Below are 17,357 nucleotides of genomic sequence, written 5' to 3'. Positions count from 1 at the left end.
CCCCATCAGATTTCATTGATATTCCGTAACTTCATTTAAGGATCTCGCTTTTATGGAAACAAGCACAGGATGGCGCTTTGCGGAGGTTGCTTTGGTTATGGGTTCTGTAGTCAATATATCTTAAGTCGGCATTTCCTGCGCAGTATTGGCACGATCGATCTCGTCAATCAGTTTTGGCTTGCTTTCTTCATCCTCCGAAGGTTCACATTCTGGTTTCTTTCTAAGCTTCACTTGAACATCTATGATGAGACATTCACCAATGAGATCTTTGTTGGCAGATTGTCTTGCAGTCTCTACAGCCTGTTTGGTCTTTCCATGGACGAGGTACAGTTTTGTTGCATCCACATACTTTCCTAAAAATCAATCAATCGGGTCTTGCAGAAATTGTACATGCAAAAGAAATACATTTCCTTCATCTTTTTTTTTTTTACAAAAATGTCATCAGTCTTTCGAGTACAAAAGTTCATGGAATTAAGAACAGCATTTAATGAAATTTAAATACTTTAGAGTTATGTATTAACGTCTAATTTCGTGTTCACTTACACCATAATGGTGTCGCATTCAATTTTCTTCCTTTGGAAGTTCAAAAGTTTTGACTGCATAAAATCCAAGAAGACTAGATATAACAATGCGAGCATTACAAACAAACAAACAAATACATACCTTCCTTCTGGAGAAGTTGGCCTGCTTGGTCAAAGTAGTTTTTGTTTTTGAGGAAAGTGACACGGTCACTGAGATGTTCCAATCGTTCAAGGTTTACCATCATACGGACTTCGTTACCATTACGATGGTGAAACTCTGCAGCCCTGAAACTCAGACGTTCTCTTGTATGCAATGGATGAGGCTTGTGCTCCAACAACACTGCAGGAACAACCTCACATTTGGACTTCAGACCCTGTCAAAACATCATGAAGCAATCATTTTATTTTAAGAACTTTTTAGGTTTTCTTTTGATCGTTTTACCTTTTCTTTATTTTCAAATACATGTATCTTATGTAACGATAATATTTTGTATAAGGAAAGCAACAAGTAAAAGATTGTTTTAGAAAGATTTTCTTCTGTAACATATCAAGATATACATTTATGACAATGATCAATTGCCACGTTTGCCTGGTTAAAAAAATGTGACACAATTGTAAATTATCATCAATCGGTATAAACAAAATGCATGACCTCTCTTGTATTACATACAGTTAATTGAGCTTATCACATACACATTCACAAGTGCGAGACATAAGGTGCAAAGACGCAGTCATCAAAGATGATATTCAGCCAGAAACTGCAGAAGCTGAGGTAACTACTCACAACTTACCATCTATACTGCCAAGAAGTTTGACAGTGTTTCCCTGTCTAAAAATGTTATCAACAGTTCACCTCATTACTCTTAACTGATAGTTTATAGCTCCAATATATGAGTAGCCATGTCATAGTACTTATTTTGATGGACACTCACCTCAAGGATTTTGTCGTACCTCCATAGTGTATCGATGGCCATGTCATAGTACTCATTCTGAACACACTTACCTCCAGGAGTTTGTTGTACCTCCATAGTGTATCAATGGCCATGTCATAGTACTCATTCTGAACACACTTACCTCCAGGAGTTTGTTGTACCTCCATAGTGTATCAATGGCCATGTCATAGTACTCATTCTGAACACACTTACCTCCAGGAGTTTGTTGTACCTCCATAGTGTATTGATGGCCATGTCATAGTACTCATTCTGAACACACTTACCTCCAGGAGTTTGTTGTACCTCCATAGTGTATACTATGGCCATGTCATAGTACTCATTCTGAACACACTTACCTCCAGGAGTTTGTTGTACCTCCATAGTGTATCAATGGCCATGTCATAGTACTCATTCTGAACACACTTACCTCCAGGAGTTTGTTGTACCTCCATAGTGTATTGATGGCCATGTCATAGTACTCATTCTGAACACACTTACCTCCAGGAGTTTGTTGTACCTCCATAGTGTATCAATGGCCATGTCATAGTACTCATTCTGAACACACTTACCTCCAGGAGTTTGTTGTACCTCCATAGTGTATCAATGGCCATGTCATAGTACTCATTCTGAACACACTTACCTCCAGGAGTTTGTTGTACCTCCATAGTGTATCAATGGCCATGTCATAGTACTCATTCTGAACACACTTTACCTCCAGGAGTGTGTTGTACCTCCATAGTGTATCGATGGCCATGTCATAGTACTCATTCTGAACAACACTTACCTCCAGGATTAGTGTTGTACCTCCATAGTGTATCGATGGCCATGTCATAGTAATCATTGAACACAACTTACCTCCAGGAGTTTGTTGTACCTCCATAGTGTATCAATGGCCATGTCATAGTACTCATTCTGAACACACTTACCTCCAGGAGTTTGTTGTACCTCCATAGTGTATTGATGGCCATGTCATAGTACTCATTCTGAACACACTTACCTCCAGGAGTTTGTTGTACCTCCATAGTGTATCAATGGCCATGTCATAGTACTCATTCTGAACACACTTACCTCCAGGAGTTTGTTGTACCTCCATAGTGTATCGATGGCCATGTCATAGTACTCATTCTGAACACACTTACCTCCAGGAGTTTGTTGTACCTCCATAGTGTATCGATGGCCATGTCATAGTACTCATTCTGAACACACTTACCTCCAGGAGTTTGTTGTACCTCCATAGTGTATCAATGGCCATGTCATAGTACTCATTCTGAACACACTTACCTCCAGGAGTTTGTTGTACCTCCATAGTGTATTGATGGCCATGTCATAGTACTCATTCTGAACACACTTACCTCCAGGAGTTTGTTGTACCTCCATAGTGTATCAATGGCCATGTCATAGTACTCATTCTGAACACACTTACCTCCAGGAGTTTGTTGTACCTCCATAGTGTATTGATGGCCATGTCATAGTACTCATTCTGAACACACTTACCTCCAGGAGTTTGTTGTACCTCCATAGTGTATCAATGGCCATGTCATAGTACTCATTCTGAACACACTTACCTCCAGGAGTTTGTTGTACCTCCATAGTGTATCAATGGCCATGTCATAGTACTCATTCTGAACACACTTACCTCCAGGAGTTTGTTGTACCTCCATAGTGTATTATGGCCATGTCATAGTACTCATTCTGAACACACTTACCTCCAGGAGTTTGTTGTACCTCCATAGTGTATCAATGGCCATGTCATAGTACTCATTCTGAACACACTTACCTCCAGGAGTTTGTTGTACCTCCATAGTGTATTGATGGCCATGTCATAGTACTCATTCTGAACACACTTACCTCCAGGAGTTTGTTGTACCTCCATAGTGTATCAATGGCCATGTCATAGTACTCATTCTGAACACACTTACCTCCAGGAGTTTGTTGTACCTCCATAGTGTATTGATGGCCATGTCCATACGTACTCCATTCTGAACACACTTACCTCCAGGAGTTTGTTGTACCTCCATAGTGTATCAATGGCCATGTCATAGTACTCATTCTGAACACACTTACCTCCAGGAGTTTGTTGTACCTCCATAGTGTATCAATGGCCATGTTATAGTACTCATTCTGAACACACTTACCTCAAGGAGTTTGTTGTACCTCCATAGTGTATCGATGGCCATGTCATAGTACTCATTCTGAACACACTTACCTCCAGGAGTGTGTTGTACCTCCATAGTGTATCAATGGCCATGTCATAGTACTCATTCTGAACACACTTACCTCCAGGAGTTTGTTGTACCTCCATAGTGTATTGATGGCCATGTCATAGTACTCATTCTGAACACACTTACCTCCAGGAGTTTTGTTGTACCTCCATAGTGTATCGATGGCCATGTCATAGTACTCATTCTGAACACACTTACCTCCAGGAGTTTTGTTGTACCTCCATTCTGTGTATTTGATGGCCATGTCATAGTACTCATTCTGAACACACTTACCTCCAGGAGTTTGTTGTACCTCCATAGTGTATCATGGCCATGTCATAGTACTCATTCTGAACACACTTACCTCCAGGAGTTTGTTGTACCTCCATAGTGTATCAATGGCCATGTCATAGTACTCATTCTGAACACACTTACCTCCAGGAGTTTGTTGTACCTCCATAGTGTATCGATGGCCATGTCATAGTACTCATTCTGAAACACACTTACCTCCAGGAGTTTGTTGTACCTCCATAGTGTATCAATGGCCAATGTCATAGTACTCATTCTGAACACACACTTACCTCCAGGAGTTTGTTGTACCTCCATAGTGTATCACAATGGCCATGTCATAGTAACTCATTCTGAACACACTTACCTCCAGGAGTTTGTTGTACCTCCATAGTGTTATTGATGGCCATGTCATAGTACTCATTCTGAACACACTTACCTCCCAGGAGTTGTTTGTTGTACTCTCCATAGTGTATCAATGGCCATGTCATAGTACTCATTCTGAACACACTTACCTCCAGGAGTTTGTTGTACCTCCATAGTGTATCAATGGCCATGTCATTAGTACTCATTCTGAACACACTTTGGGCCTCCTGGAGTTTGTTGTACCTCCATAGTGTATCGGATGGCCATGTCATAGTACTCATTCTGAACTACAACTTACCTCCAGGAGTTTGTTGTACCTCCATAGTGTATCGATGGCCATGTCATAGTACTCATTCTGAACACACCTCCAGGAGTACCTCCAGGAGTTACAATGTCTGGAAACATGTCCATCCAGGAGTTTGTTGTACAAATCAGTGTATTGAACCATAATAGAAACACACTTACCTCCAGGATTTGTTGTACCTCCATGTGTATTAATGGCCATACCATAGTACTCATTCTGAAACACACTTACCTCCAGGAGTTTGATTCATACTCCATTTGTAGTTACCCTCCAAAACATCCATAAGTGTCCATGTCATAGTACTCATTCTGAACACACTCACACCTCACATTGTTTGTTCGTACAGGTATTGATGGCCATTGTCATGAGTACTCATTCCAATGCATCCAGGAACACTGGGTTGACCTCTGCAGGTGTTTCATACCACTGGCCATAGTGTCCATGAACATATTCTCTAACAACCTCCAGGAGTTGTTGTACCTCCATAGTATCAATGGCCATGTGCTTTACAATTCTGAACACACTACCTCCAGGTATGATCATTGGCCATCATAAAAGAACACACTTACCTCCAGGATTTGTTGTACCACATACAATCATGTGTTTCAAAAGGTCATATGACCACCATTCCTCCAGGAGACATTACTCATTCCATACAAAGTAGTTTGTACACTGTACTCCATACAAAAGTGTATCATGGCCATGTCATTGTACTGACATGAACACACTTCATACAAAGCATAATGTTCTGATAGTTTATCCAAGGTCATATGACCACCTAGTGACATGAACTCATTCATACAAAGAGTTTGTTGTACCTCCATAGTTTACAAAAGGTCATACCTTGGTACCACCTTAGTGTATGAACTGGCCATGTCATTCATACAAAGCATAATAGTTCTGATGTTTACAAAAGGTCATATGACCACCATAGTGACATGAACCATTCAGTACAAAGCATAAAGCATGTTTACCTCCAGAGGTGTTTACACAAAATGTCATATACTCATTCTGAACACACTTACCACCCTCCAAAGTATCATGACCATGAAACTGACCTCATTTGACCTCCACTTTCATACAAAGCATAATAGTTCTGATGTTTACACAAAGGTCATATGACCACCTTGTGTGACATGAACTCATTCATACACACACTTACATAAGTTTGTTGTGTACCTCCATAGTGTTGTTCTGATATTTGTATTCCATGGAGGAACTGTCATAAAGCATCATTCTGAAACACTTACTCAGGAGTGTTTACCAAAATCCCTATACAAATTTGTGAACCTGTCCATAGTTAAATTCTGAAGACATTCATGAGTTTGTTGTAAATAGTGTATGTCATGTTGATTTTTAGTATCATTCTGAAAACACTTACCTCTTAGTTTTACATTTTACTCCTGTCATAGTACTCTTGTTTTCACTGACCTCCATTATTTTGTTGTACCTCCATAGTTTACTTCTAGTGCATTTCACCTACAGCATGACAGCATTTTTACCTCTTTATGTGTTTATAGCATGACCACAAATTTGCCAAAGAACAAACCTTCTTCTACATTTTTGCTGTTGAGAATCTTGACCAGTTTACGGGCCTTGAAGTACTCAAACATCGGAGCTCTTTTTTCCTGGTCCTCATCATGTACAAGATCCACACATTGACTCGAGCTCGATCACAGCAGTTGTGTGTACAAGTGTTTTAGCTCAGAGTTCAGTACTTTGTGTAGACTGGCATCAAACTTGAGGGCCCGAGGTCTGTTCCTCTGTGTATCGAGGGCATGTCTGACTCATTCTGGACCGATTTTACCTCCATATGTGTTCATATAGTGTATCAATGTTTGTCATAGGAAATTCTGAAAACACTTATAAACTCCAACAGATTTGTACTCCAAGTGTATCATGGCCATTATGAGTTCTATAAGTTAACATTATAAGTTCTATAAGTTAACCTTTTGTTGTATGAGTTCCAAGTTAACAGTACTCATTTCTGATAACACTTACCTCATTTTGAGTGTCAATGGCCATAAATTAACATTATGAGTTCTATAAGTTGTACATTATGAGTTCATATAATTCTGAACAACACCTATTATGAGTTGTATCTTAAGTACTAATCCATTATGAGTTCTATAAGTTAACATTATGAGTTCTATAAGTTAACATTATGAGTTTATTGTACCATTATCGATGGCACATTATGAGTTCATATAACAACATTATAGTTTGTTGTCTCATAAATCCAAGTGTATAATGGCCATGTCATAGTACTCATTCTAACAACTTACCACATTAGTGTTGTACCTATAAGTTAACATGGCCATGTGTTCATATACTCATTCTGAAAAACTTACCTCCAGGAGTTTTGTGTTGTACCTAAGTGTAAATGGCATTCATAGTACTCATTCTGATAACACTTAACATTATGTACCTATAAGTTAATGGCATGTTCATAGAGTTCTGATACACTTACCTCAGGAGTTTTGAGTTCATAAGTGTATCACATTCATGAGTACTCATTCTGAACACACTTACCTCCAGGAGTTTATTGTACCTTCAAGTGTATCAATGGCCATTCTAGTACTTTTGACACACATGCCTTCAGGGTTTGAAACCAACCTCCATGTGACAATGGCCATTCATATGTATGCATTCTGATACACTTACCTTGGAGTGAAAGTTGTAAAATATTAGTGTACTCACCATGTGTCAATGTATAGTACTCATTCTAAAACACTTACCTGCATGAGTTTGAGTTCCAAAAAGGCCATGTCTTAGCGGACACATGAGTTCGGATGAACCAAAGTGTATCAATGGCCAGAATTCATTCATACAAACGTACAAAAGTGTATCAAAATACATTCTGAACATATACAACCCATCAGGAGTTGAAACCAGTCATAGTGTATCAATGATTTTCATACATAACTGATTTGAACACACTTACCTCCAGGAGTTCTGTTGTGCCATCAAATCTGTGAATTCAGAAGGCCATTTATTTTTTCTTATTTTAGGATTTTGACCCCATAGTGTTTCTGGCCATGTCATAGTACTCATTCTGAACATACCCCTGGAGGTTGTACCAGGTATCAAATGTCATGGATCATGATGAACTACTCACAGGGTTGTTTCTAACCAAGTGTTCATGGCCATTCATAGAAAATCATTGCTCATAAAGGAGTTTGTTGTACCTCCATAGTGTAATCAATGGCCATGTCATCATAGTACTCATTCTGAACCACTTACCTCAGGAGTGTGTTTGTACCTCCATAGAGTATCAATGGCCATGTCATTCACAATTCAACAACTTATGTTAAAAGTTTACCAATCTATTAGGATATGTATTGTCATAGGTTCAAGCTTCAAATTTTGTACCTCCAAAGGTATCAGAATGTCATAGAACTCATTCTGAACATACTTTTAATTTTTAGTCATTTTGACAATTTTTGGCAACCACCCTCTGGGCAAGTCCTCCAGGACCAATATGGATATGATGTGTTAAATACTATCTCAGGCTAACACACTTATTCCAACAAAGTTGTGTGTACAATGGCATTTCATATTACACATTTGTGAAATAACCTCAAAAATTGTTTTCCCTATGTTTAATAAGTCATGTAACTCATTTGACACACCTTCCCCAGGGGGTTGTACCTCCATAGTGTATCATGGCCATGTCATAGGGTCATATGAACACACTGCAGGAATTTTGTACCTCCATGTGTATCGATGGCCTGTCAAGACTCATTCAATCTAAAGCATAAATTTGTTTACCTGATGTATTGATGGAATTTCAGTAATTCTGAAGACACTTACCTCCAGGAGTTTTATTGTACCTCTGTGTGGGGGTCATCGTCTCATTCATAAAAATTCAATAGATTCAATGGCCTTTTCATACTGTTAATTACCTCAACATTTGACTTATTTCCTATTAAAAATGACACAAATAATAATACTCAAAAATGTCTTTTACCCCAAATGTCATACCAACTGGCCAGTCATAAACATTCATTCAACACACTCCCCAGGGTTCTGTTGTAACATAAGTGATACCCCAAGGTCATAGTACTCATCATGACATAATTCACAAATTTTTGTAAAGGTCCTCAAGTGTTTTGATCAATGAAGCCAGTCATTTGATTCTACCATTTCTGGAATTTTGAACCTCCATAGTGTTTTGGCAAGTTTTACTCATTCTGAACATTTTGACCCCCAGGAGTTTTGACCTCCACCTCTCAGGCCCTAGTGGGAGTCACCTCCAGTGGAAAAATTTGTTAATCCATAGGATTCAATGGCCTTGTCATACTGATCAATTAACACATTACATTTGTACTTATTTCCTATTCAAAATGACCATTCTAATGCACTTACCTCCAAAATGTCTTTTGTACCTGTGTGTTTCAATGTCATAGTACTTTTTTACATGAGTGTTTACAATTAGAATGGAACTCCATAGTAAAAGTACTTGACCCCCTCCCCAGGAGTTTGTGAGACCCCAGGGTCATATATATTCACAATTTTAGTAAAGGTCCTCAAGACCTTACATCCAGGAATTCTATGAAGAGTATTTGATTTTCTGGCCATTTCTGGAATTTTCAGAAGAAGATTTTTGAAGTTTTTTTAGCCTATTTGATCTCTTTGGCCCCACCCCTCAGGTACCTTCTGGGGGTCAGTTGTGGAGGAAAATTGTTAATAGGAATCAATGGCCTTTTCATACTGATAACACACTTATGACAACATTTGACTCATTTGTATTACAAATGACCAGTATAATGCTCAAAAATTCCTCCAGTGTTTTCCCTATATAAACCATAGCAAGCTCATTCTGATCCCCTTACCTCCAGGGGGGTAACGTGAGACATGGCCAGGGTCATATATCATTCACAATTTTTTTAAAGGACCTCAAGACCTTTTAATCTATGAAGAGTATTTGATTCTACAGCATTTCTGGAATTTCAGAAGAAGTTTTTTGAAGTTTTAGCCTATTTAAACCACTTGGCCCCACCCCTCAGGCCCCTGTAGGGCTGGGACCATATAATTCACAATTTTGGTTTAACCTTTGGCTATGGTAGTTTCTAGCTTGCAAAATTTGTCAACAAATTATTGTTTCTGTAGATTTGGATAAGTGAGTCAAAAAGAGTGAAATTGGTTTAACGCCATACGACGTACGAGCGACGACAATTAGGCCTATAGAATAGGTCACATTTGAGACTTCGTCTCAGGTGACCTAAACAAGAGGCCCAGAGGGGCCTGAAGCGCTCACCTGGCTTGTAATGGTCCATAGTAATGTTCTGAATTTAAAGGTTCATTGTTTCTTTGCTGAAGTAATTTTAATTTTTACGCTCTACATCCGCCTTATGGGGCCACACCCCTCCAGCACCCAGTTTGTCCAGAGAGCAAAAATTTATACATAGTTTCTTTACCCCATCCCCCAAGGATGATATGGCCAATTTGTGTCACACCTCCAACAAAACACTAGGACAAAAGCTATACATCTATCTAGGATTACCTCTATTACCCCTATTGGGCCCCCCCCCCCCCCCTCCTGCCCCTGGGGGGCCAGAGCCAAAATTTATACAAGTTCTGTTCCCTTCCAAAAAGGATGTTTGTGGCCAAATTTGGTTACAATTCATGCAGAACTCTATGACTAGTAGCGATTTAAAGGATTTACCTCTATTTCCCCTATTGGGCTCCGCCCTTCTACTTGCCCCCGGGGGATCAGAGCCAAAATTTAAACACAAGTTCTGTTCCCCTTCCCCCAAGGATAAAAATGCTTACTTTCAAATTTGGTTACAATCCTTGCAAAAACTGCTTAACTAGGACAAGTAGCGATTTATAGAATTTACCTCTATTTCCCATATTGGGCCCCTCCCCTCCAGCCCCCAGGGGGGGCCAGAGCCAAAATTTATACAAGTTAATGTTCCCCTTCCCCCAAGGATGCTTGTGGCCGAATTTGGTTACATAATAGTTTCCATGTTTACAGAACTCTATGACTAGTAACTCGATTTTAAGGATTTACCTCTATTTCCCCTATTGGACCCCGCCCCTCCGGCCACCCGGGGACCAAGAGCCAAAATTATATACAAGTTCTGTTCCCCTTCCCCAAAGGATGTTTGTGGGCCAAATTTGGTATCACTATTTCCATTCAGAAGCTCTATGAATCAGTAAGCGATTGTAAAGACTTATAAGACATGAAATTCTAGTATAGCTATGCTGAGTTTTCGTAGTTTTGGATTCTAATTTAGGTTACTTTTGCAGATTATGTTATACATGGCCACAGACGGCTTCAACGGTTAGTATTCATGGTTTTTCGGTCACTATGACTTCTACAACTCTCAACTAATTGTGTAGTGGCGGGCCGCCCTCTCCGTCCTGCCCCCGGGGGGTCAGAGCCAAAATTTATACAAGTTCTGTTCCCCTTCCCCAAGGATGTTTTGTGGCCAAATTTGGTTTATCAATCCATGCAGATAATCTCAGGACGACAAGTAGCACAAGGTAGCGATTTATAGGATTTTACCTCTATTTCCCCTATTGGGCCCTCCGCCACTCCCTCCCCCCTCCTTGCACCCCGGGGGGGGTTCAGAGACCAAAATTTATACAAGAGTTCTTTTTCCCCTTCCCCCAAGGAGTATGTGGGCCGAATTGGTTACTACCATGTCGAAACTCTATGACAGAAGCGATTAAAAGATTTAACCTAATAGTAGTAGCTATTTCCCCATTGGACCCCGAACTCTCCTGCATAATAGTTCTGGGGGACCATTTTCAAAATTTATACAAGTTCTGTTCCCAAAATTCCTCCAAAATGTTTGTGGCAAATCCTTAGTTAAATTCCATTCAGAACTCTCATTTCAAAGGGAAAGGACGAGTGTCAATGTTGATTTTTTAGAAAATTTACCTCATTTTACCCTAGTAACTTGTTTTCCCCTGGGGGATCATTTTAAAATTTATACAAGTTCTAGTTCATTTCACCTACAGCCAAACACTGCATTTTTATTCTTTATTTTTGGTTACAATCCATGCAAAAACTTTGCCAAAGAACAAACCTTCTTCTAATCAGGATTTGTTGAGAATCTTTTTCCCTTTGGGCCTTGAAGTCTCAAACATCGGGGGACCAGAGCCTGGTCCTCATCATAAGTTATGTTCACACATTGACTCGAATGCTTGTGAGTCACAGCTTTGTTACAAGTTCCATTTAGCTCTAGACAAGTAGCGAGTACTTTGGATTTACCTCATCAAACTTGATTGGGCCCTGCCCCTTCCTCTGCTGGGGGATCAGAGGACCAAAATTTTACAAGTTATGTTCCCCTTCCCCAAATTAGGATGTTTGAAGGCTAGAAAAATTTATACAACCAAAAACTCTGGTACAAGTAAAAGATTTATTATGAGGATTTAAGTTACCTCTATTTAAGTTAACTATTATGAGCCCCTCCTTAACCCTGGGGGAACATTTGAGTTCAAAAATTAACATTATGACAATTTTGTTCCCCTTTCTTAGAATGTTTGTGGCCAAATAAGTTAACATTATGAGTTACATTCCATTATGAGTTCTATAAACTCTATGACAAGTAGCTTGAGTTCTATAAGTTAACATTATGTAATTCAATACAGTCTTCTCCTTTTTCTGGGATGCTTCGGAAGGGGAAGAACTGTGGAATGACTCAAAATTATGATGCTCGATATCCTTGTTTGGAGGAAAGGCAAAATATTAACTCTGTGTCAATATATAGGTATGTAAAAGTTATGCATGTTTGGAGTAAAAAAAAATTAACTCAACAAATAGCTATAGAAAAGGTATGTATAGGAACTAATTAAAATCAATAGATAGATTGCTACAATATGCCTAAGTTTTCTCTTTTTTTTGTGTGTGGATGCTTTGAGGAGGGGGTAAAAATGGAATGACTCAATACAAAGAATAATGCATACTTCCATTTTCTTCCTTCCATTTGCCGAAAAACTTACCATCGTCTATCTCCACTAGACTTTCCTGGTGTGAGGGAGTATTACCTCCCTTGGCTCCTTTGGTCCCCATAGCAAGCTCCTCTAAATACTCTGTTACAACCCTCCATTCTTTGACAGCCTAAATAAACATGAAACTTTAATTAGCAAGGATACTGTAAACCACTTATTTCCATATAAGCAATATTTCGTGCCTTCAGTATTTTCAACATATTCACAAGTACATATTAAATTCACATTTGCTGGCTCTTGTTAATAATCATGAATACCTTTTATGATTTTTCGTGAAATGTTTTGATTAGAGTTCGTGCTCTGAAGTGAAATTACACGGAAATTTGTATCTCACGAAAAATGAAGTAGTTAAATATCAATATATTCATCATACTGATAATCCAATAACATACAGACAAAAATGATGAAATTAATACCGATAATGACAAGATAACATCCAGAAGTAAACAGAATGAAAGTTACTGGTTATAACTTGACTGCAATCTTTGATGAATATTCAAGGAAACAATTTCTAGGTTTTGTATAAATTATAATGCTTTGAGAGGATAACATAATTAAATAAAATGTTCTGGAGTTCAGCCTTGACAGGATGTGGCGGAAGCAGAAGACTTTAAAATAAGCAGTACCTTCAGAGTTCATTAACATTTCAATCCATATCACAAACTAAAGGTAATAATTTTGATATTCCCCTTATGACAAAACTTGACATAAATTTCCTTTTTTAATCAACTCTAATTCTTACTTGGGAGTCCTTGAAGAAGTTGTAGAGTAGGATATCATCAAACTCTAGTCCCTTGGCTTCATAGATAGTCAGTATAAGTCCAAGCTGCAGCTCCTCAGGAATGTTGTCCCTGGCCGCTTCATCCACCACCAAGATTGCCTGATGTGCCCCAAACTCGATATGCGACGTCTTACGACGACTTCCTCGTAACAGCATAGCTAGGTCACTAAAGCTACACGACTCTAACAGAACTGGGGGTGGCCCGTTAAACAAGCCCTGGTCCTTTTGTAACCGGTCAAAAGACTCTGGGAAAAATCGGACCATCAGGTCAAGGATGCTCGATGCCAGGAAGAGTATCCCTGCGTGAGATCTGTAATTATGGGTAAGCTGGTGGACACGCTTCGGTACCTCGATATTGGATACTTTTCCATGGGACTGTAGAGACTGTTTGGCATAGAAGAAGATGGATTTGAGATCGTTGAAGCGGAAAGCTATTCCACGCATGATGCTTTGTGCTGTATCTCCGGTGAGGAACATTTGGTTTGGATCCCGACAGATTCTGAGGAGAAGACAGAGTTCCGCTTGAGTGAAGTCCTGGGTTTCATCGACGAACACCTGATGGATTACCCAGGAGATCTCTGTGTCATGTTTCAATCGATTGTACACCGATCGAACCAAATCTGTCTCATCAAACAGGAATTTCTGCTTCTTGAAATGGTCATATCTCTTGAAAAGATCGTAGATGTCTGAGCGACGACCAGAAAAATTGGGTGCACGCTTCTTTCCGAGTTCAAAGTATTCTTCTTTCTGCAGCATTCCTGAAGGTTTGGCAAGGGCTTCAAAAGATCCTTTGATAAAGGACATGATTTCTGTCCAAACTAGTGAAGGATGGTACTTTCCACCAAATTTCTTGCAAATCTTTGGCCAGATTTCTTCGCTGAAGACATCATAGGTAACCTCTCTCCGTGGGTCAACTTTCACTTTGTTCATGGCAGTCTGTTGTCTCTCGTCGTCTTCATCCTGTGCATCATCAAACTGTCCATCATCTTCATCTTCTTCGTCAGAATCCTCTGCCAGGAGAGGCAGAATACTGAGCGTTCCCTCTCCATCGGTCCAGCCTTGGACATCCACCTTCAGTCCGCCATCCTCCCCTCGCTCAAAGAAGTAAGGTTGCCCTAGGGACGCGTCCAGCATCAGTTCAGCAGCTGTTTTGAAGTGATGAAGAGCTAAGCGATAGACACCTTGATTCCTGGGCATTACCAGATCTTCAGGACCACATGGATCCTTGGCAACACAGGCATCGGCTCAGTTCACGGAAATTCTTCTGCACCTGTTCATTTCAGCAATGAAGTAATATATACAAATCTAAACTTTACATCGATGTGAAATAACTGCAAGTTTTTCATTGCATTGCAATTCATCCAACATAAAAACATTACACATTTTTCTGCGACTGCAAATTAGAATCTTAAAGGAGACACATCCCCATGCACTTCATTTAGAGTGAGACTTTTTAATGAGCTTCATTAAAGTTAAATTTCTTTCAATACGTGGATAAAGTGATATGTCATGGAGAGTCCCGATATGGGTATGCATGACCTCAATCTTTTGGGATCATATATCAACCTGGGATGACGTCACAATACAAAATGTGGAATTTTCTGGTGAATGTCATGTTTGATCATGGTGGGAAAGAGTAGTTTCAGCCAATCAGGAGCAAGCAAAACTTATCTATATAATAACATCGTCTTATTGTTTCTATTACCTATTTTACATAGGACTTCGACATGTTTGTATGACACAATTCAATAATGATTTTCAATCAACCTTTTCTTTCAAATTACTCAGTCAAAATAACAAAAGGTAGTCTATGTATTGTTAGAGTTGTCTCCCTTACCTCATTACACAACACGGCGTTCTTTGTGATAAAGATCTGATGTAGATGATCATACACTTGTCCTTCATCTTCTTTCTCTTCACCATTTTCTTCTATTACTTTGCCGTCTGCTCCGACTGTCGCTCCTAGAAGCTCCTCTAATGGATCTTCATCCTCTTCTTCACCTTCATCTTCATTGTCACTTTCCTCCCCCTCTTCCTCTGAGTGAAAAGAATTCAATATCCAGTAAATACAATATATAGATCAATATCTATCAATCAAGCATGCCCATTACAATCAATGAAAGTTCTTGAAAAATTTTATTCAAAGAAAGATGAGATAAATCATTTTTTTATATACCTAAACAAATTCCATATGTCACCTCAACCCACCATGCTACAGGCCCAATATAAGGTTTGAAGTTATAGAATAGGAGTTAATTAAAGATTTAAGCATTTTTGACCTCTGTGACCCTGGTCTTTAAAAAGAAGTTACCGATATATATATATATTTATATAAATGATTAATATTTCTTTGTTTCTGGCTTTCTGATTGGCCTATTCATTTTCTGCAATCCACAATGAAAAAAAATCCAGGAATGGTGCGGAAATCCGACATTAACGTAACGTCACAATAGAAACATTTACGTTGCGTATTGATTTGGCAAAAATAATCCCTTGGAAAATGAATGGAATCGTACAAGTAAACGTATTTCATTTTTTGAAGTAGCCTGGAAAATTAATTATAAGCATTGAAGTCACTATTTAGTGAAGGAAAATATATTTTTTGGTGTTTGCAGAGTCAATCATAAACACCAGGCTATCAACCAAATATGATATCTCATGAATTAAGGTCAATAAAGGTTTTACACCCTCAGGCTGTTTAACCTGTATTGTATGCCTATATATCATTTCTAATTGTACCTGATATGTATAATATAGCGGTGTGTTCTCCATTTGACCACTTTTTAGAGAACAAAGAAAAGCGTTGGTATCAATTTTAAACAGGGTTAAAAACTGTAAGGACTGCTTCCCCAGTCAGCTATGTGTGTTGCATATGGTGATTGCCACTGTGTTTTGGGAGACTGCAGTGTGTTGGTTTGTATCTCGTTATAAAAACGAAACACTTTTCTTACATTGCTACTTAACTCATCCCCCAAGACACATTCTTGCACTTTTCTAGTTCAAAGGCTTGCAGAGTTCATTATGAATATTAGGGGTCAATGAGTTTATTTGAGACAGTATATTAGACAGATATCTATTAGGTAAACATACCAAAATGTAAGAGACCTAGTGTCACAATATTGTACATTTAAACACTCCACCATCTCATCAGGGTACATCGAATGACACAAAAATGTTGTAATTAACAGAGATGTTTCAGCAAACAAGAAAATATCTCGACTATTTGAGGAAAGCCTCCCTCAGTGATTCAAACGGTCATTTTATGAGGTTTCGGATCACATCTGACATGATTTGTTGTCCATAAATATTGTTTAATCAGAGACAATCTTATGAAAATAGGAAGAACCCTATCCCTGAGTAAGTTTTGACCAACCTTCTTCCCTCTCCTCTTCCTGTGTGTGGTATACAGGACATCTGGGAAGGAGTGGTGCCTCAGCCTCTGTGGCCTTGGTCCAGTACGACAGGAATTGAGTCCACAGGCGATACAGACAACAGGTTGTCTTCCCTGTCCCACTCCGTCCGAGCAGCAGGATTGGAGCCTGCGACTTTAGATTGATGATGGCATGTTCAAGGTCGGTCACACGAAACGGGAAGTCCACCTGTTAATATTAACAACGTAACTTTAACTAGAAATAATTGATGTCCAGCAAAATATGGTTTTAACATTAACCTCAGGCATTGCAAACTTTGCCCTTTGCACTATTGTAGATATCACTCATATTTCAATGATTTTCAAAGGACAAAAAAAAGACTTTGTCAGGCACTAGTTGTGTTTTGCTAACGACATTTTTTTTGGCTTAAGAAAAAAGAAAAGCGTTTTTTGTTAATGTCTATTCTGAACTAGAGTTAGTAGTGATAAATGTGTTATATATTCACTGTTAAATGATCACACCTTCATACACCAAAGTGGGGTGGGACATAATACAAAGGGACGCAACCAACACAAATATGTCTCTAAATCTTACGATGTGTATAAAACATATTTAAGTTCAAAAGTCT

General features: G+C 38.9%; 2 protein-coding genes across 2 annotated transcripts in view; both read right to left on the bottom strand.

Moving 5' to 3' along the window:
- LOC138308597 (TPR and ankyrin repeat-containing protein 1-like) overlaps window positions 1-17,357 on the bottom strand; it is a 150,651-nt gene that overhangs the window by 86,592 nt on the left and 46,702 nt on the right. Inside the window, 5 exon segments of the mRNA XM_069249642.1 lie at window positions 12,569-12,686; window positions 13,320-14,600; window positions 14,602-14,628; window positions 15,196-15,395; window positions 16,732-16,957. Coding sequence (XP_069105743.1) covers window positions 12,569-12,686; window positions 13,320-14,600; window positions 14,602-14,628; window positions 15,196-15,395; window positions 16,732-16,957 — 1,852 coding nt within the window.
- Window positions 121-2,632, bottom strand: LOC138309559 (TPR and ankyrin repeat-containing protein 1-like). Its single transcript, XM_069250793.1, has 3 exons — window positions 2,522-2,632; window positions 664-895; window positions 121-353 (listed from the first exon to the last, which is right to left on the bottom strand). Exons 1-3 carry the CDS (start codon window positions 2,615-2,617, stop codon window positions 121-123), a joined length of 561 nt encoding a protein of 186 aa, XP_069106894.1. The 5' UTR covers window positions 2,618-2,632.

The sequence above is a fragment of the Argopecten irradians genome, chromosome 15 (genome assembly GCF_041381155.1).
Source record: "Argopecten irradians isolate NY chromosome 15, Ai_NY, whole genome shotgun sequence".
Taxonomy (NCBI): Eukaryota; Metazoa; Mollusca; class Bivalvia; order Pectinida; family Pectinidae; genus Argopecten; species Argopecten irradians.
The sequence above is the reverse complement of the archived record's forward strand: the minus strand, read 5'-3'. Positions and strand labels throughout refer to the sequence as shown.

Bases quoted from the DNA above. Each gene is read 5' to 3' on its own strand.
- LOC138309559 (XM_069250793.1), bottom strand. From the start codon at position 2,617: ATGGAGGTACAACAAACTCCTGGAGGTAAGTGTGTTCAGAATGAGTAC. The intron at 896-2,521 runs GTAAGTGTGTTC...ATGTTTTGACAG, and splicing joins GGTACAACAAACTCCTGGAG to GGTCTGAAGTCCAAATGTGA. The intron at 354-663 runs GTATGTATTTGT...ATTGATTTTTAG, and splicing joins CCAACTTCTCCAGAAGGAAG to GAAAGTATGTGGATGCAACA.